The sequence below is a fragment of the Uloborus diversus genome, unplaced genomic scaffold (assembly GCF_026930045.1).
Source record: "Uloborus diversus isolate 005 unplaced genomic scaffold, Udiv.v.3.1 scaffold_14, whole genome shotgun sequence".
In the NCBI taxonomy this organism is placed as follows: domain Eukaryota; kingdom Metazoa; phylum Arthropoda; class Arachnida; order Araneae; family Uloboridae; genus Uloborus; species Uloborus diversus.
The window spans coordinates 3,378,812-3,405,193 of record NW_026558098.1 but is presented as its reverse complement, the minus strand read 5'-3'; the positions used below and the strand labels follow the sequence as shown (position 1 = coordinate 3,405,193).

At 34.7% G+C, this 26,382-nt stretch overlaps 1 protein-coding gene across 2 annotated transcripts in view; it reads right to left on the bottom strand.

Annotated features, from left to right (window-relative positions):
* The window catches only part of LOC129232794 (cation-independent mannose-6-phosphate receptor-like), a 93,319-nt gene that overhangs the window by 33,149 nt on the left and 33,788 nt on the right, over window positions 1-26,382 (bottom strand). For both annotated transcript variants that reach the window (XM_054866895.1, XM_054866894.1), the window contains exons 6-11: window positions 23,568-23,644; window positions 19,729-19,883; window positions 17,567-17,709; window positions 11,737-11,941; window positions 8,861-8,944; window positions 354-541 (exon numbers count right to left, since the gene is read on the bottom strand). In XM_054866895.1, coding sequence (XP_054722870.1) covers window positions 354-541; window positions 8,861-8,944; window positions 11,737-11,941; window positions 17,567-17,709; window positions 19,729-19,883; window positions 23,568-23,644 — 852 coding nt within the window. The remainder of the gene's footprint in view (window positions 1-353; window positions 542-8,860; window positions 8,945-11,736; window positions 11,942-17,566; window positions 17,710-19,728; window positions 19,884-23,567; window positions 23,645-26,382) is intronic.

Here is a 26,382-nt window from a genome sequence, read left to right as displayed (position 1 = left end):
TCTATATCGATTTTTCCCCCCGCAATTTGCTACTTTGTTATACGAGCTTATTTATACGAGCTTTAGATTGAATAAAAGTCAATTTAAATTATTATAATATATATTATAATATGTTATATTATAATATTATTATAATATTATAATATAACTCGTATAAATTAAAATTATTTCTAATTTATACGAGCTTTGGATTGAATAAAAGTTAATCATTAAAAAATTAACAGAGCTACTTTTTTTGCGCCTTCAAATGTCTTCATTCTTCGGCAATTCAACCTGTAGATTGTAAAGCTTTATTTTAAAGTTGAATTGGAATAGCAGAGAGTGGTGATAGTGACGAGGCTAAAACATCGTACCTCTGATGACGAAAGTCCTGGTGTCTACGCTCCCTATGTCTCTGAGGAAAGTGGTGTTGGGCTTGGTCTGACACACTGCTGCCAGGGCACAGGGGTCTGTGGGGTCAGAGACACCCCCCTTCACCCCGCTCAAGTTGATCTGGTAGAGGTACTGGTCAGAGGAAGAAGTCCCGGGAACGCTGAAGGTGCTGAAATGGAGATTGAGATGGGATGAATGCTCCGTACAACGTTACTACCTAATGTGAATTTTGTTAATACAGTGAAATTAAGTTACAACGAATACCAATACAACTAAATTTCCATTTCAACGAAATACATTTTCAGTCCAGATTTAAATTCTTGTACATTGTTTTAGTTCCGTTACAACGAACAAAACTTGATATCCCTTGAAGTTTGTTGTAACGGGATTTCACTGTACATTAGAGTCTCGAAAATCCCAGTCTCAAAAGACCGAGGTTCCGCTTAATTCGAGGAGCTTTACTTAAAATACACCGCCAGCTCAGTTATTCCATCCGAGGACTGCAGTTTCATGCTTTTTAGCACTCATCAGTCCAGAATAGGAACCACATGAGCTGGAGGCAAAAAATCTCCCGTAGACTCTCGTTATTTTGTGCATTTCTGAAACTCAGTGGCAATCTTTAAACATCTGTTACTGGTTTTTGATATTTCTCATCATTTCCTAAATAATGGACAGTATAAATCACGCTGAACAAATATACAAAATTATTTTTTACAAGTGTTTTTTTTTTATTTTAAAGTTAAATTCTTGTATTTTCCTTCTTAAAACTAAAATACAGAAAACTCCCGAATATCCGCGGAAATTGGGTGGCACAAGCAGTCTTGCATAATATAGATGAACGCGTGAATGTAGTTCGCAGAAATTTTTTGTCAAACTGCCAATGTCAATAAAATAAATAAATAAATAAACAAATAAATTTAAAAAAATAATAATAAAAAAATTTTTAAGGGAATATAAAAAAAAAATCACAGTTTATTTCTACTTAAAATACACCGCCAGCTCAGTTATTCCATCCGAGGACTGCAGTTTCGTGCTTTTTAGCACTCATCAGCCTGGAATCACATGAGCTGGAGGCGAAAAATCTCCCGTAGACTCTCGTTATTTTGTGCATTTCTGAAACTCAGTGGCAATCTTTAAACATCTGTTACTGGTTTTTAATAATTCTCATCATTTCCTAAATAATGGACAGTATAAATCACGCTGAACAAATATACAAAATTATTTTTTACAAGTGTTTTTTTTTTAATTTTAAAGTTAAATTCTTGTATTTTCCTTCTTAAAACTAAAATACAGAAAACTCCCGAATATCCGCGGAAATTGGGTGGCACGAGCAGTCTTGCATAATATAGATGAACAAGTGAAGGGAGTTCGCAGAAATTTTTTGTCAAACTGCCAATGTCAATAAAATAAATAAATAAATAAATAAATAAATTAAAAAAAAAAAAAAAAAAAAATTTAAGGAATATGAAATAAATCACAGTTTATTCCCGAGTAGCATCAACTCATCGGCCGATCATCGGCCGATCATCGAAATCCGATCAAACTCTGATCGGTCGATGATCGGCCGATGATCGGATTCCGATGAGTTTTCATCGGAAATTGCTCCAATATGTCTCATCGGCAATAGTAGAATCCGATCATCGGTATCCGATGAATTTTGCTCCCTATACCGATGAGATTTGGAGCAATATACGAGCAGTGCTTTTCCGAGGCGATGAATTTTGGATGAAAATACGATGAGATTTGGAGCAATATACGAGCAGTGCTGTTCCGAGGCGATGAATTTTGGATGAAAATACGATAAGATTTGGAGCAATATACGAGCAGTGCTGTTCCGAGGCGATGAATTTAGGATGAAAATACGATGAGAAGTAATAACAACCGCGATATAGGGACAAGCAGGAGGAAAAAAAATTAACAGTGGGAATATGGGTCCGCCATCTTGGATGATCACGTGACACTTCCGCCATCTTTAGAACTTTCAGAAGGGGTATTTTCGGATGACGTCATGTGGGACAATTATTTAATATACTTTAATTTCTTTTAATAACTTGATTAGTTAATTTCTTATTTAACAACTTTTGATGAACGTGATTCATGAGCTCAATCTAAGTCGCTTTAGCCGGGAATCGAACCCTAGACCTCTGGAATACGAGATTCATATGCTAACCAATAGACAAGCAACGCTCTCTCCAAGGAGGAAAATAATGTATTAAATGGAAAATCATTTGTGGCGCCATCTATCGGGGGACAAGGCCATGACAGATTTCTGAACGGAAAGTGAGAATTTTATTCAGTGAATATACTTGTGGCGCCAGCTAGTGAAGAGTCGGAGTCGATCATTTTGCCCGCAAACCGAGTCGGAGTCGGTAATTTTGGGAGTCAAACTGAACAGAATGGAATTGTTTTGGAGATAGAGAGAAATCATTCAAGAGTCGGAGTCTCATTTTGTTCGCAATTCCAGTGAGGTGATCGGGGTTGGAATCGTGGAGTTAAAGTTGAATTGATTTTGCAGCAAATCGGAGTAAACCCGTCCAAAATCCAGGAGTCGGATTCGGAGTCAAAGTCTCAGTCATTTTTCCTCCGATTCTCAACCCTAAACGTTGATCCGTATAGCCATACGTTTGATCAATAGTCGGATATTCGAATAAAAAAACTTATCCTATTTTAACAGTTGGGAGATTTCCAAAAATTTTAGATTGGGAAAACTTTTATCGGAAAATTTAAACGACCTACTTTTTTTAAGATGAAATGTAACTCGGCAAATTTTCATCGGAAAATTTGATCGTTACGATCTCTTTTTCCGATGAAATGTAGCTCGGCAAATTTTCATCGGAAAATTTGATCGTTACGATCTCTTTTTCGGATGAAATTTCGCTCGGCAAATTTTCATCGGAAAATTTGATCGTTACGATCTCTTTTTCCGATGAAATGCAGCTCGGCAAATTTTCCTCGGAAAATTTGACCGTTACGATCTCTTTTTCCGATGAAATGTAGCTAGGCAAACTTTCATCGGAAAATTTGATCGTTACGATCTCTTTTTCCGATGAAATGTAGCTAGGCAAATTTTCATCGGAAAATTTGATCGTTACGATCTCTTTTTCCGATGAAATGCAGCTCGGCAAATTTTCATCGGGAAATTTGATCGTAAGGATATAATTTTCCGATAAAAAACAGCTCATCGAAAACCGTTCTCGGATTCTGATCGCAACGATATCAGCGTGAAATACGCGATGAGTTTAGGAGGAGTCGATGATCGGCCGAGCAAAATCCGATGAGTTGATGCTATCTGGGTTTCTACTTAAAATACACCGCCAGCTCAGTTATTCCATCCGAGGACTGCAGTTTTGTGCTTTTTAGCACTCATCAGCCCGGAATAGGAACCACATGAGCTGGAGGCAAAAAATCTCCCGTAGACTCTCGTTATTTTGTGCATTTCTGAAACTCAGTGGCAATCTTTAAACATCTGTTACTGGTTTTTAATAATTCTCATCATTTCCTGAATAATGGACAGTATAAATCATGCTGAACAAATATACAAAATTATTTTTTTACAAGTGTTTTTTTTTTAATTTTAAGTTAAATTCTTGTATTTTCCTTCTTAAAACTAAAATACAGAAAACTCCCAAATATCCGCGGAAATTGGGTGGCACGAGCAGTCTTGCATAATATAGATGAACGCGTGAATGGAGTTTGCAGAAAATTTTTGCCTCTGCAGAAATTTGTCAAACTGCTAATGTTAATAAAATAAATAAACAAATAAATTTTTTAAAAAAATTAAAAATTTTTTAAGGGAATATAAAAAAAATCAGTTTATTTCTACTTAAAATACACCGCCAGCTCAGTTATTCCATCCGAGGACTGCAGTTTCGTGCTTTTAAGCATTCATCGGCCCGGAATAGGAATCACATGAGCTGGAGGCGATAAACCTCTTAAGGGAGTCAGGAGAGCCAAACAGACTGGTAGCTAATGCAGAATTAGCAAACCAGATGAGCGACCACAGCAATGGTGCAGTTCAACTCAAAGATTGATGGCAAAGCTAAGGTATTTTGTAGTAAGTTACCGCCCTAATAGACCAGTGCCAATAGCTTTGAAAATGGTAAAAAGTCGAAAAAATTTAGAACAGGATAAAACCATTTAGAAAGGTAAGAAAATCTAATAACATTAATAGGAAAAATAAATTACGGGCGAGCTGAGTTCGGGAAGGGGGGTGTAGGGGGGTTTAAGGGGGGGGAAAACGGTTTATCACAATTTCCGGAAAAACTAAGAGTCCTATCGAAAAAAAACAAAATTGCAAAGTTGTTGGTAATAAAAAGATCTACAACTTTTGTGTTTGCACTTTTTTTTCTATAACCTCAAAATATATGCGAAAAATTCAAAAAACCGACTTTTTGGTTTTTTATTTTTATCTCCCACAAAAAAAATTTTTTTTTCACTAAATTTAATGAAAAGTTACCTTATTATGTCCCAAATACACTGTAATTTTTTGGATTTAAAATATTTATTTTTTCTCCTTATTTTGATTCAGTAGTAAAAAAGCATCAGAATTTTCAATCAAAAATTCTCACGTCAAAATATCTGATTTTTTTTAAAAATCGGAGCAAGTTTTTTTCGTTGGAATCTCTACTTTTTGATGGTATAAAAAACAATATACAATACTACAGAAATTTTTCGCAAAAAATGAAGAAAATCAAAAAACTCGATTTTGAAAAAAAAAAAAAAAAATGTCATAACTATGTAAAAATTTTAAGCTCCTTATTAAAATGTACGCTTTAATTACTCGAAAAATGAAATTTTCCATGTGACATTGTCACAAACTGAAAATAAAAATATATTAAAATAATTAAAAATCAATCTACAGCATGCATTTGTTTTATATCCTTCCCATCCATCATTAGACGGTGACTGCAGTGCCCCCTATAGTTCTTTGGAGTTACGAATATCAAGCTACACTGTAGGATGGGATAAATGAGTAATTTCCGCAATTTCGAACTGTGTAACCTTGAATATTATGAAAAATAATCAGTTTTCCAATTGTGTTTGCTGTTAATTATTGTGTTTGCTGTTAATTTAATAAATAGCTTAAAATTTTACATAGTGATGATTTTTTTTTTTTTTTCAAATTCGAGTTTTTTTGATTTTCTTCATTTTTTGCAAAAAGTTTCCATAGTATTGTATGTTGTTTTTTATACCATCAAAAAGTAGAGATTTCAACGAAAAAAACTTGCTCCGATTTTTAAAAAAAATCAGATATTTTGACGTGAGAATTTTTGATTGAAAATTCTGATGCTTTTTTACTACTGAACCAAAATAAGGGGAAAAAATAAATATTTTAAATCCAAAAAATTACAGTGTATTTGGGACATAATAAGGTAACTTTTCATTAAATTTAGTGAAAAAAAATTTTTTTTTGTGGGAGATAAAAATAAAAAACCAAAAAGTCGGTTTTTTGAATTTTTCGCATATATTTTGAGGTTATAGAAAAAAAGTGCAAATAAAAAAGTTGTAGATCTTTTTATTACCAACAACTTTACAATTTAGATTTTTTCGATAGGACTCTTAGTTTTTCCGGAAATCGTGATAAACCGTTTTCCCCCCCTTAAACCCCCCTACACCCCCCTTCCCGAACTCAGCTCGCCCGTAATTTATTTTTCCTATTAATGTTATTAGATTTTCTTGCCTTTCGAACTGGTTTTATCCTGTTCTAAATTTTTTTGGTCTCAAACATTATTGGCACTGGCCTATAAAGCCAGGCCCTCAAGGAGCTTTGTTGATATTTTTATGGTATTCTTTTAAAAGAATAAAAAAGTTTTATTCCGAAAATGAGAAATTTGTTGCTATGTAGAACTTCGTTGAGTACCTACAATCAGGGTTGGCTGGATTGGACCCAATGGGTTTTTTTTAAAAAAACCCATTTAAAAAAACCCATTATTTAGCCCACTTTTGGGTTTTTTCAAATTTTCTAAGAAGATTTTGAAAAAATTAATTAATTTAAATACTTTCACAATTAAAACTTCTTTTTTATTTGTTCTTCACCACAGACAATGGACATAAAAAATGGATTTTGAACTTTAATAATATTTCTTAACTCTTAATGGCATTAAAAAAATACTTCAAAGATTTTTAATAAATATATTTAACTTTTTTCTTTAACTGGTCAGTAAATAACTCAAATTATCTGGACCAAGTCCTGTCACGTCTGATTTTCTCAATATTTGTAGATTGTACAGAGGAAACTACTCTAGCTAAAAGGCTTTCATGTGAATTGTTTTCTACAAACCAGCATGTCACAAACCCCGAATAAACAAGGTATATTTTTTAGAAATAAAAAGGTTTTACAAACGGTCGGACAGTAAACAGAATAGGATGTACAGTATTTTCATTATCTTAGGAAAAAGTTTTAATATTTCTTACTCTGTACACAGAAATAGAAAAACAGGCAACATAAAATTCAAAGAAATGTCTTGCTTAAGCTGGAATTCAGTAAAAAGGGATTTTTAAACTACTTGAGGTTCTACAGTAGTTTTGCATAATAAAATAAAATACAATAAAGTAAAATGCAAAAAAATAAAAATGAACAAACGAACAAAAGATTTTATCACCCGAGAAGTAACTTTGCCTTAACTGTTGGTAATCATGGAAACAAAAAAAATCTGAAACTTCACCATTCTTGGGTTTTATCTTTATCGTCTTTTATACTTTTCTTCAGAAAATGCTGAATTTTCCAGCTTTTTTTTACCCCAAGACAATTTTTGTGCTTACTGCATATACTTACGCTACAATATGCTACTAGTACGTACCTTACATTTTCCCTAAAAAAAGACAAAAAACAACAACACATTTCTTTAAAAAAACCCAAAAAAACCCTGGGTCCATGGGCTTTTTAAAAAAAAAACCGGGTTTTTGCCAACCCTGCCTACAATAAGGTAATAAAAAGATATTGAAAGGTTAAAGTGGCATGAAATATCCATTGACTGTTAGAGATGGATTAAGAGGTTTCTTGGAGAAAAAAGAAAGTAGGCCGATACAAAAAAAAAAAAAAAAAAAACATGAAATTAAAATACAGTAGACTCCCGATTATCCACGAGCGGTTTATCCGCAGGGCGGATTATCCGCGAATCAATCAACAATCACGAACATGTATTTTCGCAGTAAAAAGCGAATACCAGTGGCTGTTTTTTTTTTTTGAAGAATTGTAAATTTACACTCAGTTGTTTTTGCTTGATTGATTGATTTGATTTAATTTTATTATTATTATTATTGTGCGTTCTTCATCGTACATACACTTGTTTGTTATTGATGTTAAGTTCGGTTGTGCAAAAATACAAAACATTTGTACTGTACTCTATATATATTTTCACTGTTTGCAGAAAGTGTTATGCATCGATACAGTTAAAAATTTTAGATAGGTCAATTTTTACCTGATTTGTCCCCCATTTTAGTCTTTTTGCGGTTATCCGCGATTTCTATTATCCGCGGCACTTGTGCCACCCAATTCCGCGGATAATCGGGAGTTTACTGTATTGTTTTGCCTCAAAGAACGAACAAACAGCTCTTTAGGAACATCCGATTGCAATTTAAAAGGGAAGTACAAAATTTATACTGGAGGACGATCAAAGGCCATTTTTTGGTTGCCTGCTAGTTTACACACAAGTACGTGCAGACATCAAGAAAAAAAAAATCAAATATAGTTTAGGGTTAATTAAAACAAATTAATGTTTCTATTTGAGTGATAAACTTTTCGAGGAGACAACATTTCATTTTCATAGCATAAGGAAGTAAACAGCATAAGCCCTGACGTAGTCCAAATAGTTTTTCGGATAATTCGAGGTAGCACTAGCCCCAATTACCTCGAATTTTAGAGACTCTACTGTACATTACACTCCTGATTATCTACAAGCGGCTTATTTGCAAGGGGGATTAACTGCCGTCTTTTACATTCTTAAAATTAAAAAAAAATTGCCAATCAGTAATTAAATGCAGATAAATACACAAAGTTTCACATTCACATGCCTAAAGCAGCAAAAGTCGACAGTGAAGAAATAAATGTCTCAGTTTAAAATCCTTAGGAGGCATTTAATTAAATTTTAAATTGGATTTTATTTTAAAAATAATTATATACCTGAGATCCATACTGATGTTTCTCATCTCGAAAAGAAGGATAAAAAGAGGTAGAGAATAATAGTAATTTTTTCTTATTTTAGTATATTTTTTAAAAAAACTTAATAAAAAATAAATAAATTGAGAGACTGTTAACTATAGTTGGAAAATTAGACAGTTTATCTCATAATCAGAAGTCAAATAAAAACCAAAATATCAAAAATGGAAGACAAAACAAGCATTCTGTATTACTATTATTATCAAAAGATTTATTATTTATCCATTTAACTTATCCACGCGTCAAACCGCAGACACTATTAGTCATACTTAAATAACAACACAAAAACATAAAATGCATTTAGAAATAAGAATTAGAAGTAATACTAACTGATTTAATATATCATGAATATCAAAACCATGTCCCAACCGTTTGTCGATTATCATGCCATCATCTTCTAACATTACTTCTTCACTGAAATTGAAGATATAATTAATAGGGATTGAAATGATTGGATACAAAACAAATAATGATTCACACTCACCATTAATGGAAAATAATCTATAAACACATACAGTTAACACAAAAATTCAACTTAAAAAAATTGATGAATGAAAGATAAGGAATCAAATCCAATATTTGTTTTCAAGGTTCCTCTAACCACTAAAGAATACAAGTTAGAGATAAGAATAGTCGGGGAAAAAAGGTGGAAACTTTGGGGGTAAAAAAACTATTTTTCTTTTTTCCTTTGGAAGTGTTTATTTCCACTCGCAAAAAAATTGAAAATTTTAACATTTCTTGCACAAAATAATGGATTTTGAAACTTTTGATATTTATATTAAAATTTAAAATTAATTTCTTCTTTAAATATTTTTTTATGTTCAGTTTCCCACATAAAAACATTAATTTCGATCATTCAAGCTGTAAAATAATTTCACTGTGCATCAAAGTATTCATTGGATGCCTCAATTGTCAAATCGGCTAACTTTTTTAAAAAAATCTTGACTTCTGCTTTAGTAGAGCTTTATCAATACTTAGCATGTGAATTTATATTAAAGTTTTGATTCAGCACATTTTTGACCATGTGATGGCAGAAAATGTAGTACAAGGGCCAATTTATTCCTATGGATAACACCATCTTCTTCATAACTATTCTCTACTTTTTACTTTCTTCTATATCTAATATATAGAAGAAAGTATTGGATTCGTGCAAATTTTCGAATTTCGAATTTTGACGGATTCCAACGTTTTGAGGTGTGCTAAGTCCATTTTGACTATTTTTGGAAAATGTCTGTCTGTCTGTGTGTGTGGGTCACATCTGTGTGTGACCAGTTTTTTGTGGCCGCTCTACAGCAAAAACTACCGCATGAAATTGAACGAAATTTAGTACACATATGTGCCCCTATGTGAACTTGTGCCCATTAGTTTTTGGCGCGAATTCCTCCAAGGGGGGTGGAGCAATGGGACGTTTTTCGAGTGACGCGTGCTTGCTATTACTCAGGAAGTAACTGGCGGAATCAAACAAAATTTGGTCCATATGTTGGTATTAACAGGAACAGGTGCTGATTCAATTTTGGTGTCAATAACTCAAACGATTGTTGAGCTATAGAACGTTTTTTGTCGTCAATTGTGACTGCTGTATCTCAAGAAATAATGAATGGAATGAAAGAAAAATTTACCGGCAAGTAGCCCTTAGTGGGTATAAGAGCTGATTTTATTTTGGTGTCAACAGCTAAAAAGGGGGTAGCGCAATCGCCCGTTCTTTTTTTCCATTGTGAGTGCCCTATCTCAAGAAGTAATGCTACGTTCTGGTTGAAATTTGGAATATATATATGAATCCCTATGTAAACAGGCTTTGGTTCAATTTTGACACCAATCGCTGCAAGGTGTTGGTTTTTATTTTATTTTTATTTATTTATTTATTTATTTATTTTAATTTTATATTTTTTATATTTAATTTTTGAATAAAAATAGCTTTATTAATGCAACAATAAGAAAGATAAATCGTAACAGATTGTCGTCTGAATATTTCTCGTGATTTTAATTGTATGGATAAATGTCAGAAATATTATTTCAATGATTTAAAATTTTTAACTGTTGCCATCTTATGTTTGCTAACAAATAAAATATTTGTAACTAATTCAAGCAAGGCTTTTAAAATAACTTTCAATTTTCGCTCCTTGCTTTGCTTTTGCAATAATTCAGAAATTAGGATGGTCGTCAAGTTTTGGCATGTGTCATTTTGTTTTTGTTGGGAATATTGCTTCCTCATCAAGCATGGGGAGGGATCAGAAGGGAAAAAAAAAGAAAAATATAGAAGAAAGTTTCGTGATGGTCACAACATACTATTTTTTTTTTTTGAATCCCGTTTCTTCAGGTTTTCCTGTGGCGTGGCAACCATGCTGTAATATCGACGCATTGGAACAGAAAGAAAAGAAAAGATTAAGCGATTAAAATGTGTGAGCATTAAGTGTAGTGAAATTAGACTGACTACACCGCTAGTAGAAGTGAACCTGCAAAACATATCCACAGCCTGAAGTTGAAGAAAATAAAAAACACGTGGAGCATTTTTCCTCAAGGAAAATCTGTATTTATTATCTTTAGAGATTGCTTAAGTTGTAGAACAACAAATTAATATTTAAAAAACATTTTGAGAAATAAATATATCGGCCGCTATGATACAACGAAACAAAGTTCAATTTACGAATCCAAGGAGTATAAAGCATTACCGTAACACACAAAATAGGCGTAAAGGCATTTTAGATATTTAAAATTGACATCACGTTGTATTACGACCTGCCAGGAGTAAAGAGCACTGGCAGACATCACAAACTACGACAAATTACAACATGCAACACATAACGGCTAGAGAGAGAGCGAAAAAGATCGCTCAAAGTATTTAAAGTCTTCACATGGCTTTCGAATTAAGAATATGCAAAACGCAAGATGTGTTGCCAATGCAAGAAAGTTAAAGATGTGTTGCCAATCAAAAAGTAACTCAATCTAAAAAAAAAACTCTCGCGGTTATAAGATACAATGAACTGGTGACTCGGTTCACCCAAAAGTTCATTCATTTGACTGAGTTATCGCGACCGATCGCACGAATGATGTCACAACGTGATGCAATGTTTACATCGAAAAAGGATCGATTCTGCATGATGCAAAAACGTATTTTTAATGATTCTTTTTATTTTTCAAATTAAGCGATTCTTTCACTCTTTGTGAAAATTTAAATTAAAAATCTAACAAAATGAATGCAGACTCACGCCTTGTCTTCGCAGGCCAGGCTGGACTCCCAGACGAAATCGTAGAAGCATTCGGAGTCGGGGCCCGAGAAGAGCCTGGGGCCCCCCAGGGTGGTCCCGCACTTCATGAAGAGTCGAGTGGTGGCCCGAAGCTCCGATTCGGAGCGAATGGGGGAGCATGCCCTCTTGCTGCCCCCCTCGAAGGTCAGGAGGATGGCCGTGGAATCTGGGGGAGGTCAAAGAGACGAAGATGAATGCAGAGTTTCAAATGTGACTCAGATCAATTGTTAAAAAATAAAAGAAATAAAACTATTTTTATTTATCAATATGACACTTAGAAAAGTCACACGGTACAGTAGCAAAAACACTAGAAAGAAATAACCGAAAAAAAATGAGCATAAAAACAAAAAATATCATTAAAAATTGCAGATATGTGTTCTTAGGGTTGCCATCCAAATTTTGCTTCAAAATAGTTGCTTTAGTAGCCTAAATTGTAAAAAAAAGTCGCCTGAATAGTCTCCTCAGCACAATGATTAAGTTGCTTTTTTCACCCATTTAGTTGATTTTTCCAATATATTTTAACTATTTACTAACTCAAAAAATACTTAATGTAACAAAATCACACAACAGAAAATCTTAAAACATAGCTATTTATAGTAAATGCAAAAAAAAGAAGAAAATCAAAACTTAATTTCTCAGATCTAACATGTGTTTTAACATCATTCAACATTTTTTACTGGAACTACTACCAAGGTAAGAAATAGTCGCAAAAGTCGCCTTTTTAGTCGCCAATGGCAACCTATATTCTGGAGTCACAAGAGACTCATTTTTGAGTGTAAAAATATTTGAGGTTGTGAATAGGCAGCATAACTTTGCTTTTTTTTTTTTTTGGACCCATTTTGTATCCATTTTACGATGAAGTTGTGCTTCTAATTGACCAGACATTTACTTAACTAGTAGAACCAAATTTTTATTCAAACAGAAAACTCGTGCAATCTTACAGCGATAGGACACACACATTTTGAACAACAACTAACTACAAGAACAAAATCAGCTTCCTAAAATGTTGCAAAGTGGTGCCACCTAGTTGAAATTTACACATTTGGCAACAGCTTTCATGAGCTTACATCTTTTTGAATTGAAAAGGGGTCTCCTGTGACTCCAAAATACATATGCAATTTTATACCCTTTTGCTCTTTCAACATCCATTTTTCTTTTATCTTTTTTTTTGTGCTTTTTATGGCAAACCCCTCCCCTTCACTTTATTTGCTTTATTGCACGAAATTATTTTAAGAGTGATTAGTGGCAAACTTTGTAAAACAATCTATTTTTTACATGAAATACACCGCCAACTCAGTCATTTCCAGCCGAGGACTGCGGTTTCGTGTTTATTAGCACTCATCAGCCCGGCATAGGAAAGTGACTGAGCTACAGATGGAAAACCTCTTAAGGAAGCCAAGAGTGCCAAACAAACTGGTAGCTAATATAGAATTAGCACAGACCAGACAAGTGACCGAAGCAATGGTTCGGTTCAACTCTAAGATTGATGGCAAGGCATGGTAAGCACGAAACTGCAGTCTTTGACTGGAAATGACTGAGTTGGCGGTGTATTTCATGTAATTCTGCTTTAGCCCTGGCTAATGGGGGTAATTTACTGAATATACCATGCCTTGCCATCAATCTTCGAATCGAATTGAACCATTGCTTTGGTCACTCGTCTGGTCTGCACTAATTCTATATTAGCTACCAGTTTGTTTGGCACTCTTGGCTTTTATAAGAGGTTTTCCATCTCCAGCTCAGTCCCTTTCCTATGCCAGGCTGATGAGTGCTAATAAGCACAAAACCGCAGTCCTCGGCTGGAAATGACTGAGTTGGCGGTGTATATTCATGTAATTCTGCTTTAGCCTAGGCTAATGGATGGTAATTTACTGAATATATTTTTTGTTTGAGCCAAAAAAGAAAAGCTACATTTCTGCTTATTTTCGGGAAGCAGCCCTTGGTTTGCTTATAATGCTTCTATCTGAGCAAAAACAGTTTTAGCTGAAGGTACCTTAAACGTTTGAGAACAAAGATAACTTTTGGCTAAAATTTGTCGAGAATGGAAATTATCCATTCCACTGTCCAAGTTGATTATAATCAAGCAAAATTTGAGGTATGGGAAAATAATCTTGAGATACATTTTCTTAACGGGGCTTGAGCTCGTTGACAACGGACCAGTGTCCCCTACATTGACGCTTTGGTCTGTGGTATTGATGCATTGATTTTAAAGGATAATTCTAAACCGGTTTAATGACATTAGATCTATATCGATGTTTTGCGATGGATTACCGAGCCCCTTAAGGAGGATCATGGTACAAGTTTAATCCGTTCGTAACTGAAAATATTTTGAACCAACCCTACTCCGTCAACATCTTTCTGTTGATCAAATGTGTCAAAACAGATTTTTTAGCCTACTTTCCCAGTAAAAGTCAGAAAAAGAAGAAAAAAGCATGAAAGAAGGCTTAATGCATCTTAAAAATATCAGGAAAAACAAAAAAAAAGTCAAAAATAAATAAAATAATTAAATAAATATCGAAAAATTAAAAATTGGAAAGTAGGGTATTGAGATGGGAAAAAAATGTCTGTCGGTCTGTCTCCCCCCCTCCCCCCCCCCAATAACTTTTGAATGAATAGTCCGATTCGAACAAACTTTTTTTTGTTCGAAAGATCTCGGCGAGGACACCTTATTCCCATGTTTGACTTTCTGATTTGAACTATTTTTTTGTTCAATTTTGAACAGTTTAAAAAAACTTAACATTAGCGCCTACGGGGAAATTCAAGGCAATTCCGAACTGTGAGATGAAATAGCTTCAAGCAAACTTTGTAGGAAAAAACTTTTGACGAAAAACTTGTGTATAAAATATCTTTTTGATTTGAACTATTTTCTGTTCAATTTTGAACAGTTCAAATCCCCTTAACATTAGTGGCTACGGGGAACTGAAAGTCAATGCAGGTTCGGTACTTGAAGGCGGATTTATCTGAAGCAAATTTTGTTGGAAATAGCTCTTGACGCCAAACTCCAGACTCCGAGAATTTAGGGGCACCTGACTCCGACCTCCGACTTTTGTGCCCGACAATTAATCGGACTCCGACCCCCCGACTTCGTAGCTTTGGCAAAAAATTTACAGTACATTAATTTAGGTAGGTATTCAGTTTTTCGGCGGATAAACTCGAAGTCATTTATGTTTCTACATAAAGATATGCGCAGAAGATTTTTTTTTTTTTTTTGACAGTGAAAATCATTTCTCGCAGGTTTACATTTTATTGTTTTCATTTATTTTGGTAAATGCATTAATTCATTTAAAAATTATTTTTGGCACCCAGGGGGAAAAGAAACGATTTTTTTTTTGATATGACGGATTTGTTTTAATGAGCTTATTAATGGAAAAAAGTTTATTAGCTGCTCTGATTAAACGGTGCTGCTATTTTATTTGTTTGTTTATTTATTTATTTTCTTTTTTTTACTCATCTAATTTTTTAGATGAGTGAGGAATATTTTATTCCTAGAAATCAGCTTAAAATATAAAAAAAAAATATTGTTTGAAACAATTAGCGATTTTAGCTATTTTTGAGAATATTGATCAGGTACTAGAAAGTAGTATGGGTATATGGGAAAGTAGGCTCGTTTAGTTCTAGATGGAACTTCTTGTTTTACTATGACAAGGATCAAATGTACACTCCAACACTTCCTGCATTCATTCCTGAACTATAGGCAAGCATCTGCACTGCAATCAGTGCAATTAATTTGATGGACGTGTTGATACAAATCTGTTAATCGAAGGATATTTGCGAAGTAAAGAAAGGAAGCCACATTAAAACATCGCATATAATGGTAAATTTGGACTTTTTCTATGGCAAATTACTTACTTTCTGGCCAATTAATTTGTAGAGAATAATAAAAGATCTGCGGCCAACAAAAAAAAACGCCAAGTCGAGCGCGAAGCAAACACTGCCGTACCATCTTTACTGGAACCCAATTCGCCGCATTTTCAGGCCCCTATTTGAGAACCTTCTGATGAGACCAGAACGCAGAAACTTTCGTCATCCAGTAAGCTATAATCACATACTTAAAATCCGAAATTTCAAGTCTGTAGGTCATTTAGTTCCGAAGTTAAGCGAAAGCAAAGTTTCGCATTTATGACACTCACTCACTCATGATCATCAAAATAGAACTAGTACTTCCCATAAACTCAGAGAGGGTGAAATTTGGTACAGAGTTAGGGTTTAATGGGCACATAAAGGGAAAACTATAAAAACTAGGATAATCGAAGATCTGGCTATTAGACCAAACTATTAGAGATCGACATACCGCCTTTACAAAAAATATTCAACTTGGTAGGCCGCTTCATTTGATGTCAAAAATCGAAAGTCTGAAGTATCTAATGAAGAACCCTCAGCTGGTCTCAGCTGTATTAGAGATATGGTAATGCCCCCTTCTACTATTGGTGCATAAAAAAATCGACCGTCATTGCAAAAGTCCAGCGTAGTGGGACACATCTTCTAATTTAATTTAGCCTAACTTTAGTCTACTCGAATATTACACAAATTAAATGTTTCTACAAAAAGAAGTGAAATCCCACCAAAAACATTCTGTAAAAAACTAGCCAAGTCTCGATGGAGCTGTTTGTTTTATCTCTAAAAAGTAATGAAATCTAAACAAAGTTATGACAAGTCGAAGGTTCCTTACTGCGATTTCTTTATTGTCATAGTTAATGTTGTGTGACTTGGCCGTTAAAGGGTACACAAGGGTACAAAACCAGGTGCTGCATGACACGATTGCACCAATCTGTCGCCAGAACCGCTACCCATTGACGATGGAAAATTGCCACTTGGAAAACGTGTAAACAAAATTGACCTGTACCCACTGACGTATAAAGAATGTTTAACGGCGAAGTCACACTACATTAAGTATGACAATAAAGAAATCGCAGTAAGGAACTTTCGACTTGTCATAACTTTAAGATAAATAAATACCTTTGTGCAGAATAGTAAAGTCAGACCAAACAACGTAAGTAGAAGCACAAATTTGTAAATTACAGCAGACACGTGTTTCGGCGTTACAGGGAACGCCTTTTTTCAATGCAAAAATAATGAGCTTATCGATGAAAAGACATCCGACAAAAGCCAAGAGCAGATAAGCAAGCAGCTTAAAAGATAAAAACAGCGGATTAGCCAAACACCCAATGACAAAGTTATAAACCGATCAGGAACCAATAGGAATGCAAGCAAAGGCCAGGAGCTTTCGCTTAGGTACGAACCCAGAAAGAAAGAATTCAATTGGACAAGGATTAAGCCGAAGCTTAAACAAAAAGAAAAGAAATTGTCAGTAACCGTGAACCGCAAGAAAGGAAAAGCAGAATGGAAAACCATGAAATAAGATAAACAGAAACAAAAAATATTCGAAAAAAGGAAAAATAAAGATAAATAGAAGAAAATTGGGGGGGGGGGGGGGGGGGGTGTCAATCAAGACAAAAAGGCAAAAAATAAACAAAGGAAGATAGATAAAAATGAGTGGGGGAAAAAAAGAGGGGGGGGGGGGAATGGGGAAAGGACAGTATTAAAGATATGGGAGCCAAATGTTAGAAAAATATGGAACTGCACTAAGATCGTTAACTAAGTTAGAACTGTTCCTCAAAATATGAAAGCATCCCCAAAAGTCAAGATCTGATGAATTGGGGCATTTTTTGGATAATCTGAAAAGAGTTAAAATCAAAAGAGTGATTCGAATCCCAACAATGTTGAGCAATACTAGACTTATTTAATTGTTGTTTTTTCACATGTTTTTGGTGGGATAAATTTTAAAAATACTCACTGATGGACTTGACCTTCATGGATTGTACCAGGCCCAGGGAGGTGTGGAATCCCTGGGGGTCCACCATGCAGACTGCAGCTGCACGAGAACATCCAGAAGCCAGGCGGGTGGGCTGGATGCCACGACACATGTTGATCCAGAATCTGAAACAAACAGCCAATCAGCATACGAGCGGACGTTTTTGAAGTAAGGTCCGTTTTGAAATAAAAAAAGAACGAGAAGAGATAAAACAAAGGCATTCCTTGCAAAAAAAAATCTACCACCCTTACGCGATTTCGACACTGCTCCCGTGATTTTCCGAGCATTTGTCATAGCGTGGTACGGGGTTTTGTATACCTATTCGTAGAAAATTGCCCATTGCCTTTTTTTCTTCCCATTTTCGCATTTTTTTTTTGTCTTTATCTTTTTTTATCTTTACTAATAATAAAGACTGAAAGTCTCTCTGTCCGGATCTCTCTCTCTCTGTCAGGATCTCTGTGACGGGCATAGCACCAAGACCGTTCGACCGATTTTTCTGAAATTTGGCAGAGAATTAGTTTGTAGTATAGGGTGTGCACCTTTAAAGCGATTTTTCGAAAATTCGATTTTGTTCTTTTGCTATTCCAATTTTCAGAACATTTTCCCGCGCAAAATTATCATAAAATGGACAAATAAATTACCAAGTTCTCATAACGTGGAACTGTAACGTGGGCAAGCCAATTGGCGAGAAATTCCTCATGCATTATTTGTAAATATACAGGGGAACCAAAACACCTTTTTAATTTTCTACAACGGGCAAAGCCGTGCGGGTGCCACTAGTCATAAATACGAGCGTCTGACCGAGAGATAAGAAATAGCTAATTTTTTTTCTTCTACTCGCATTTACTACTCTGCTTCTGTATGCACATTTAAACTATGATTTTTGTATATATTTATATCCAAGAACATTCTTCATCACACTTTTTTTTTTGCCCGTTTCACGTATCAACTAGTTACTCACGCAGGACTATTAATGCGAATTCCGTAGCATAATATTCCACATAATGGGAAATGCCAATTCCATAAAGTTGAGCAAAGCTAAACCAACGCTGTTTGATACAAACAATGTAACTACCAGATGTCAAGAACTCCAATTTAAATACAAATTTTTTTTCCCCCAAGGGGTTTTTTTCCCCAAGTTTTCCCGAAGAAAAACATTTTTTCCCCAAAGAATTCCCCTCAAAACCCATTCTCCCCACAATTTCCCCAGAGAGCACCAGATTTCCCCAAAATGGGGAAATTTCCCCCAATCTGGCAACACTGGCTCTGACCAGGGGTGGATCTAGAGGGGGGCCATGGGGGCCATGGCCCCTCCCAAAGCCTTGTGATTGTAGGATATTTTTTTAAAGAAAAAAAAGATCGAAAATATTATGAGAAAATAATAATATTTAACACATGTAGTTTACATTAAAAGAAATTTAAGCCTTAATTGGGAGAGAAATTATATCTCTCTCCTCGAAAAAGAACTATTATTTCCAAAATTTTACTCCTTCGTTTGCATCATATCTAGATTCCAACTTTAGACACTTGGACGTTCTCTAAATGCTGTTGAGCTCACGAGACCAAAGAGAGCCTAAATTTGCATATTTATGGCTTTAATTTCGAAATTTTTTTCGGAAGGAGAGCTCACAAATCCTCCATCGCTTTCTCTAAATACGTGCAAAAGTAGCTTAAAATTAGATTTTTAGAACGTCTAAGGTAAAATATTAAGGAAGGGGGGATTCCAAACACCCTCACTCTCTCTTTAGAATCATTCATTTTAATAATGTTTCTCCAGAGTTTTGTTCAAAAATTTTGGATAGCTCCTCCCAAAATGATCGGCTAGATCCGCCACTGGCTCTGACTTTAGGGCGGTAACTTACTACAAAATACCTTAGCTTTGCCATCAATCTTTGAGTTGAACCGCACCATTGCTGCTGTCGCTCATCTGGTTTGCTAATTCTGCATTAGCTACCAGTTTGTTTGGCTCTCTTGGCTCCCTTAAGAGGTTTTTTTCACCTCCAGCTCATGTGATCCCTATTCCGGGCCGATGAGTGCCAGAAAGCACGAAACTGCAGTCCTCGGATGGAATGACTGAGCTGGCGGTGTATTTTAAGTATTGACACTGGTCCCAAATATGAACTTGGAAAATAAAAAAATCTCACATGTTCTTGCCGTCCGATGCATTCCAGTTGTGGGACAGGCTGGACAGGAGGTTGAAGTCGTAGTGCACTCCACCGACATCGAACGCACACTGCTGCTGTAAGTTCTGGCACACGAGAGATGTCTTCCACATGAACACGGCCAGACAAGTGTACTTCTGTTGACAAAAAGAAAAACGTACATCAGGGAAGAAAAATACATAATCGTCAAAGGGGAGAAAACAAGGGAAGAAGTTCAAGCTCGGAAATCAGTAACAAAATGTATATGTACGGACCAGGGTTCAAAAATATGATATTTTCAAAAATATCGAAAATATCCGATATTTTGATAAATATCCGATATTTTCAAGCAACACAAACTAAAGTCTTCAAAATAGTAATTGCATCCTCAAATCATTCTTTATTTTCTTATATTTTTACTACACTATGTAGCAGGGTTGGCAAGTTTCTGCCAAGGCGGTTAAAAACCACTGGTAGAAACCGGTTAAAACCGGCACGGCAAAAACCAGTTTCTTCCACATTTGCGGCAGAAACTGGCAAAAACTCACAAAATGACAAAAAATTAATTATTGACACACAGTAGAAAATACATGGAAAAAATAATTAATTTGTTAACTAAAGCACAATCCATTGTTACTCTGCAACAAATGTTATTATTTGGACCCTGCAGTTGCCTCTTAGAAAAGGTGGTTTCAAAAATCCAAACAGTTTTCTGAGGAACTTGGGACTATTCTTGCAACAGAAGAGCTAGCAGGCAATGCATCAAAGAACAAGCAATATTCGTGAAACTTTCATTTGTGGTATATTTTTTCAAAACTGGTCCACCATCTAGTAACTGGGAAACGATAAAAATTTGACTGGAAAAATAAGTTTCGAGAAATGGGGCCAATTTGTTTTGCAAAGCTGTGACAATAGATACATACAAAATCTACGTTAATATTGGCAAGTAAAATTCTGACACTTTCTTCTTGAAGCATGTGATAATTTCAACCACAAGCACTTTAGATGAAGCACATAAAGCGAGCAAATTACAATCAGTAATTTCCTGTTTTTAGTTCTGTATGTCACCTCCTCTTGCCTAAGAACCCATCTGATTTTTGTCCTTAATTACGAGCATCTGCAATTGAAAAGTTCCCTTTCTGAACTAAATCAAGGACACTAGCACTGGATTTTGTTTTTTTTTTAAATGATGAAATGATGTTTGATATCTCAGTTTATTTAAAACAAATAACATTTAGTAATTACTTTAAAAGTTAAGTAAAGTTAAAGTTATTAAAGACACTCTTAAGTTTTTGCCAGTTCCTGCCGGTTTTTACCGGTTATAACCAGTTTCTGCCACTGGCACGGCAAAAACTAGTTTCTGCCGGCAGAAAGCCAACGCTGCTATGTAGACTTAAAATTAAGGTTTCTTTCATTATTTATATAATATTTCATTTAACATTTTTATCAAATTTAATAGTAATAATTTAACATTAGCTGTTTTACTCATTTTTTCATCTCTTAGCTACTTTTAGTTGGATGATTAAGAAATAAAAAATATGCATTTGTCGGTGCACAGTCATAAGACTTTTTTACTGACCAATGTTTAATCAGGCACTTTTAACATCAATTAAAACTGTTAAATTATTAATAATTTTATGAATATAAAATAAAAAAGGAATATTCTATTACTTTGTTATATTAATGATGTATTAATGCATCATAAAAATAGTACATAACATTTTGGTTATTTTTAATAATAAATAAACAATATTACTAAAATTAATATAAAGTTTACACAAAATATCGTATTTAAAAAATAAATATCGAAAATGTCATGATATTATCAAAATAAATATAGGATATATATCGACTGATATATATCGGCGAACCCTGGTATGGACAGCACCTCAATACAACTGTAGTCGAGGAACAAAACACAATTATCCCTTTATTGATGGCAAGGGCGTATTTAAGGGGCGGGGGGCCCTGGGCAATCCCAGAATAAATTTAAAACCACTCATTATGAATAAGGATACATAAAAACATCAAAAACATGGCTTCACAACTGAAAATAACCAAAAGAGTCATAATCTATCTACATTATCTCAAAACAAGCAATACGGGAACAAACAAAAATTGCACATGCATTTCAATTTCAGGCTTACAAATCACACTTTTTTTTTTCCATGAAAAAAAAAGCGATCTTATAGGTGAAAAGACGTTGTGACACCTAACACAAACTTGTCAACTGTCGGAGGAAAAAAACAGGAGATTTCACTAGAGGTACATAGATGATTCAACAGCGACATATCTTCACAACAAAACTATTAAATTATGCTTTTAAATAACATGAATACTAAATTTAAAGTTAAATGGGGATTTTTTGCAGATTTAAGCTAATTGGTAGCAGCAAGAAAAATATACAGCAAAGGAAAAACCAAATAATTAGGAGTGAATTTGCTTAAAGTTTCGTACATTCCCCAGTCTCTACCAAAAAAGTAGCTACAAAAATTTAATTACTAAAATCCGGAAAAAAAAAAAAAAATCAATATATAATGAAAATAAAATACAAAATAAGTAGGTATAGGATAGCACATCTTAAAATAACTTCTAACTTTCAGAATAATTGAAATACTTTCAAGATGCAAAAGGATTGAAATCGGCTGCAATTTTCGGAAGAGCACGTCCTTCATAGAACATGCAAAGTGAAAAGCTTCCAAAAAATTAATTTTTACTCAATGAGTTATTAATTGGAAAAATTCTTATTCCTCCGACATTGGTAGACTTGAAAAGGGCGCCATCTATTGAGAAGAAAGTAAACCTATTTGATGATTGAATGAAAAACCTGCAAAAACGCGAGAAAATCGTAAAAAATGGGAAATTGGGTGATGGGAGCAAAAAACGGGAGTCTCCCGTTAAAAACAGTAGAGTTGGCAAGTATGCTTACAGGAGAGTCTTTTGCTTGATGTCTCTTCATCCATATTTCATATCGCTTCCACTCAAAAATGGATACTAAAAAATCCCAAAAGATGTGGCTACCATTTTGTTCCAACTCTTCGCGCATCTGAATTTGATTACTAAGGTTTCAAACATAGACTAATAATAAGAATAGATCGAGCTATGGCAACCCTTTTGCTGCTCATAAACCAAACCATGTGACTAGTGGATATCTTAGCAACAGCGGGCGTTGATCGTAGCAGACGATCAACGCCCAAGAGAAATAAAATAAATACAATTGATGGAACACGGAAGAATGATCTTTTATGGAGCCCGATTTGTTATTCTAAGTCATAAACATTTTGTTAATATAGTGAGTTTTTCGTTTAGATAGTACTGTGCAATTTCTTTATTCAATTTCAATAACTCTCTAAGCAAGTGCCCAAAAAGAATCGGCAAACGGTAAGATGCTTACCTACAATTTCAATTTAAGATACCGTTTAGTACATTTTAGAGTTAAGGCAAAACGTTTACGTCATTACATTCACACCGACGCTGACGTAGCAGTTCCGAATGAAATAAAAGTGACTGAAAACTGTGATCAAAACTAATTACTAATGTCAAAATAATGCATAACTAAAAGAAAAACAGTTCAATCTCTGCACCTGGAAAAAAATTATAACGAAAACACATTACGCCTTAAAATGCATGTCGAGTGCCAAACTATAGATAATGTTGCCATCTAGCAACCATGCTGCCAAAGTTTTCGCCAAGCCTCCCACCAGTCACATGATGTATCCATGAGCCAATTCTTTCATCACCAAGTCTGTGAAAGCTCGGTCTACTCTTATTATTAGTCTATGGTTTCACATGAAAGTAAACTTAAACTATTAAATAAACTGGCAAAAAGTCATGAAACGTACCTTGTGGAGAACAGGCTCTCCGTTGCCTGCAGTGGGATCGCAGGTGAAAAAGATCTCAGATGTTCGCTTCCCGTTCACTTTGAAAGAGATATGAACAATTAAAAACAAATCAATAAACACCGGAACATGATATCATCCATAAAAAGCTTGCATGCACACTAGGGGTGGAGTGAAAAAAATGAAAATCAGAAACACGTAACAGTTGTCTCTTACAAAGCCTATTTACAGTGGCGGCTCATGGGAGGGGCCCCTCATTTTTTTCAGAAAACAATAATTTGAAACCTTTTATTTATTTTCCCATTTTTTTGTGCGTATGTTTCTGAAAACAAAAAAAAACCGTATTGTACCGTATTTTCCTGCATATAATCCAGATTATCTGTTAAAAAGTATAAAATTAATGAGGTGCGGATTATCTGTGCATATGTGTGTGTCCCCCCCCCCCCCCCCCCGCCCCCCCCCCCACCACAACACCAACGTATTGAACCTCATATCATAAGAATTTTTCTTTTTTCCAGCAGGATTCGCAGAGACCTTTACCCTACCTGTATGCTCTTAATTTCACATAGCTTGAATGTTCTTACGTGATTCCGGATATGTAAAATAAACAACATACAGTAGAGGAAGAAGCCTTCATTTGCACAAGATTGTACTGCTTGCTCATTTCTTGACTCTTTGTCTTCAAGTAATTAGCGTACTACAACGACAATTTAGTGAAGCATTCATTATCTTTTAGATTATTTTTATATTTGTTTTTTGAATGTGCCTTAAAAGTTATTATTTCTTCACGATTTTAATTTAGTTGCCTAAAATGAATTTAATTTTATTAATTTAACATAAAATAATCAAGAAAGTTATATATATTTAAAAAATATTTTTTTCAAATTTTTTTTTTTCAAAAACCAAGGGGGCGGGGGCAAGTGTACCCATGATCTGGCCCCCTCACTTTTTCAAGGCACGAGCTGCCACTGCCTATTTATCATGCCAAATGAGAGCTAAACCAAATATCTTTGGTAGCCAAAATAATTTTGAATTTTAAGTATTTAACCTAATTTCCCAACAAACTAACAAAAAATATAATGGCTCTCATTCGAGACAACAAATTGTGGATACAAGGTTTCCGCTACGATCGCACTTTTTGCAAAGTGCGAAAAAACTATCTAAAATACGAAAAAGATGCAAGGCATTTTCAATATTTTGCCCCCCTTTAGAAAAAAACTAAATAAATAAACGATACACGATCCCAGAGTATAGTGATATTCAACTTAACCTTATAAGAAATCTTAGTTAAGATGTTAACATTGCTTTTTAGTTCAACAACTATTAGTCTTAATGAACACTATGTCCCCTCAGTACTGCATGTATTGGGAGGAGTGGACTAGCTCACTTTTTAAAACAAAACTTGTGTTTTCTCAGTAGAAAATTATAAATCTATTTTGTTCTTTTTTTAATATAAATCTATATATATAAAAATGAATGTTTGTCTGTATGTCATCCATGAACTCAAAAACTACCCGGCAGATTTGGCTGAAACTTTCACCGTTTGTTATTTTTGGTACCGGGAATGTTTATAGACCGGTTCGGGAAAAATCCGATCGATCGTTCCTTTTTTATTCCAATTTAAGTCACAATCCATTGGATAAATACGAATAAAATGATCAGCTGCAGAAATGAAAGATCTCATTGGTAAGAAGTTGCGATTTTTCTTGAGTTTGAACAAATAAATTCTTTCTTTATTGTTTTATGGCTTTTCATGCAACGGGGGGGATTAAAACTTTTTCTATTTGATATTTTTAGCGATGGATTGATCTTGCAAACTGCGTGAGTACAAAATTTGAGTAGAGTCTCGGCTTCACTGGATACCTGGACCGATTATTATGAAAATGGCTATATATATGTATTTTCCCACGGAGAAGGTGCATAATATGCTCATTGAAGCCACCAGGTGGCACTGCAGAGTAGCAACTTCTGCCCCGTTCAACCGATTGTCATGAAAATCAGTATAGTGATGTATTTCTTTGTTGGCGTAGCAACGCAGGTTGGGTACAGCTAGTTTCAAGTGAAAATAGCTACGGCATATTTATTTCTTTAAAGATGTCATGGCTGAACTTGGAATTTCATTTTCAAGTGAGCTGAACTACACGGAGGCTGTTGCCACACATTAAGGCTGTGAACATTAACCTTCGACATTTTAACAATTAGTAAGGCTTTATTTTTTTCCATTTTAACTCTTTTGCAAAAAATCTTTTCAACTCAGCTTAAACCCAGAGTGGACATTCAAGTTTAGAGGAAGCTAAATACTCAATAAATATAGTTAAATGACCTATAGGTCAGCTCTTCTCAACCTTTATCAATCCACAGACAGACAAAACATTTTGTTTAAAAAATTCCGGGTCAGTGAGGTTTTTTTCTTTTTTCAAAAAATCGAAGCAGAGCAGAAGAAGCTAAAAGCAGAGAAAGTATTTCACCACTTCACTTTGCCCCATGTTCCCCCATATAAACGAGCTGATGTGTGCATCACATGACTTCCTTTTACTCCAATTTAATGTCATTTCCCCCATCGCTGGCAATTTTAATGTAATTCAATAGTTTACTCTCTAAATATCACCAATAGTAGCCCAAATTGAAACAGATATTTTTTTGTTAAAATTGCCAAATTTGTCGCCAAGTTGGCGACAAAACTTGGCGACCAAAAGACTGGCGATTTATCGCCAAGTGTCCGCCAAATCATAACACCACTTGAGTTTACATTGAAATTAACAATGATCCCCCCCCCCCAAAAAAAGGGGCCCCTTTAGAAACACCAGAATGCCACCAA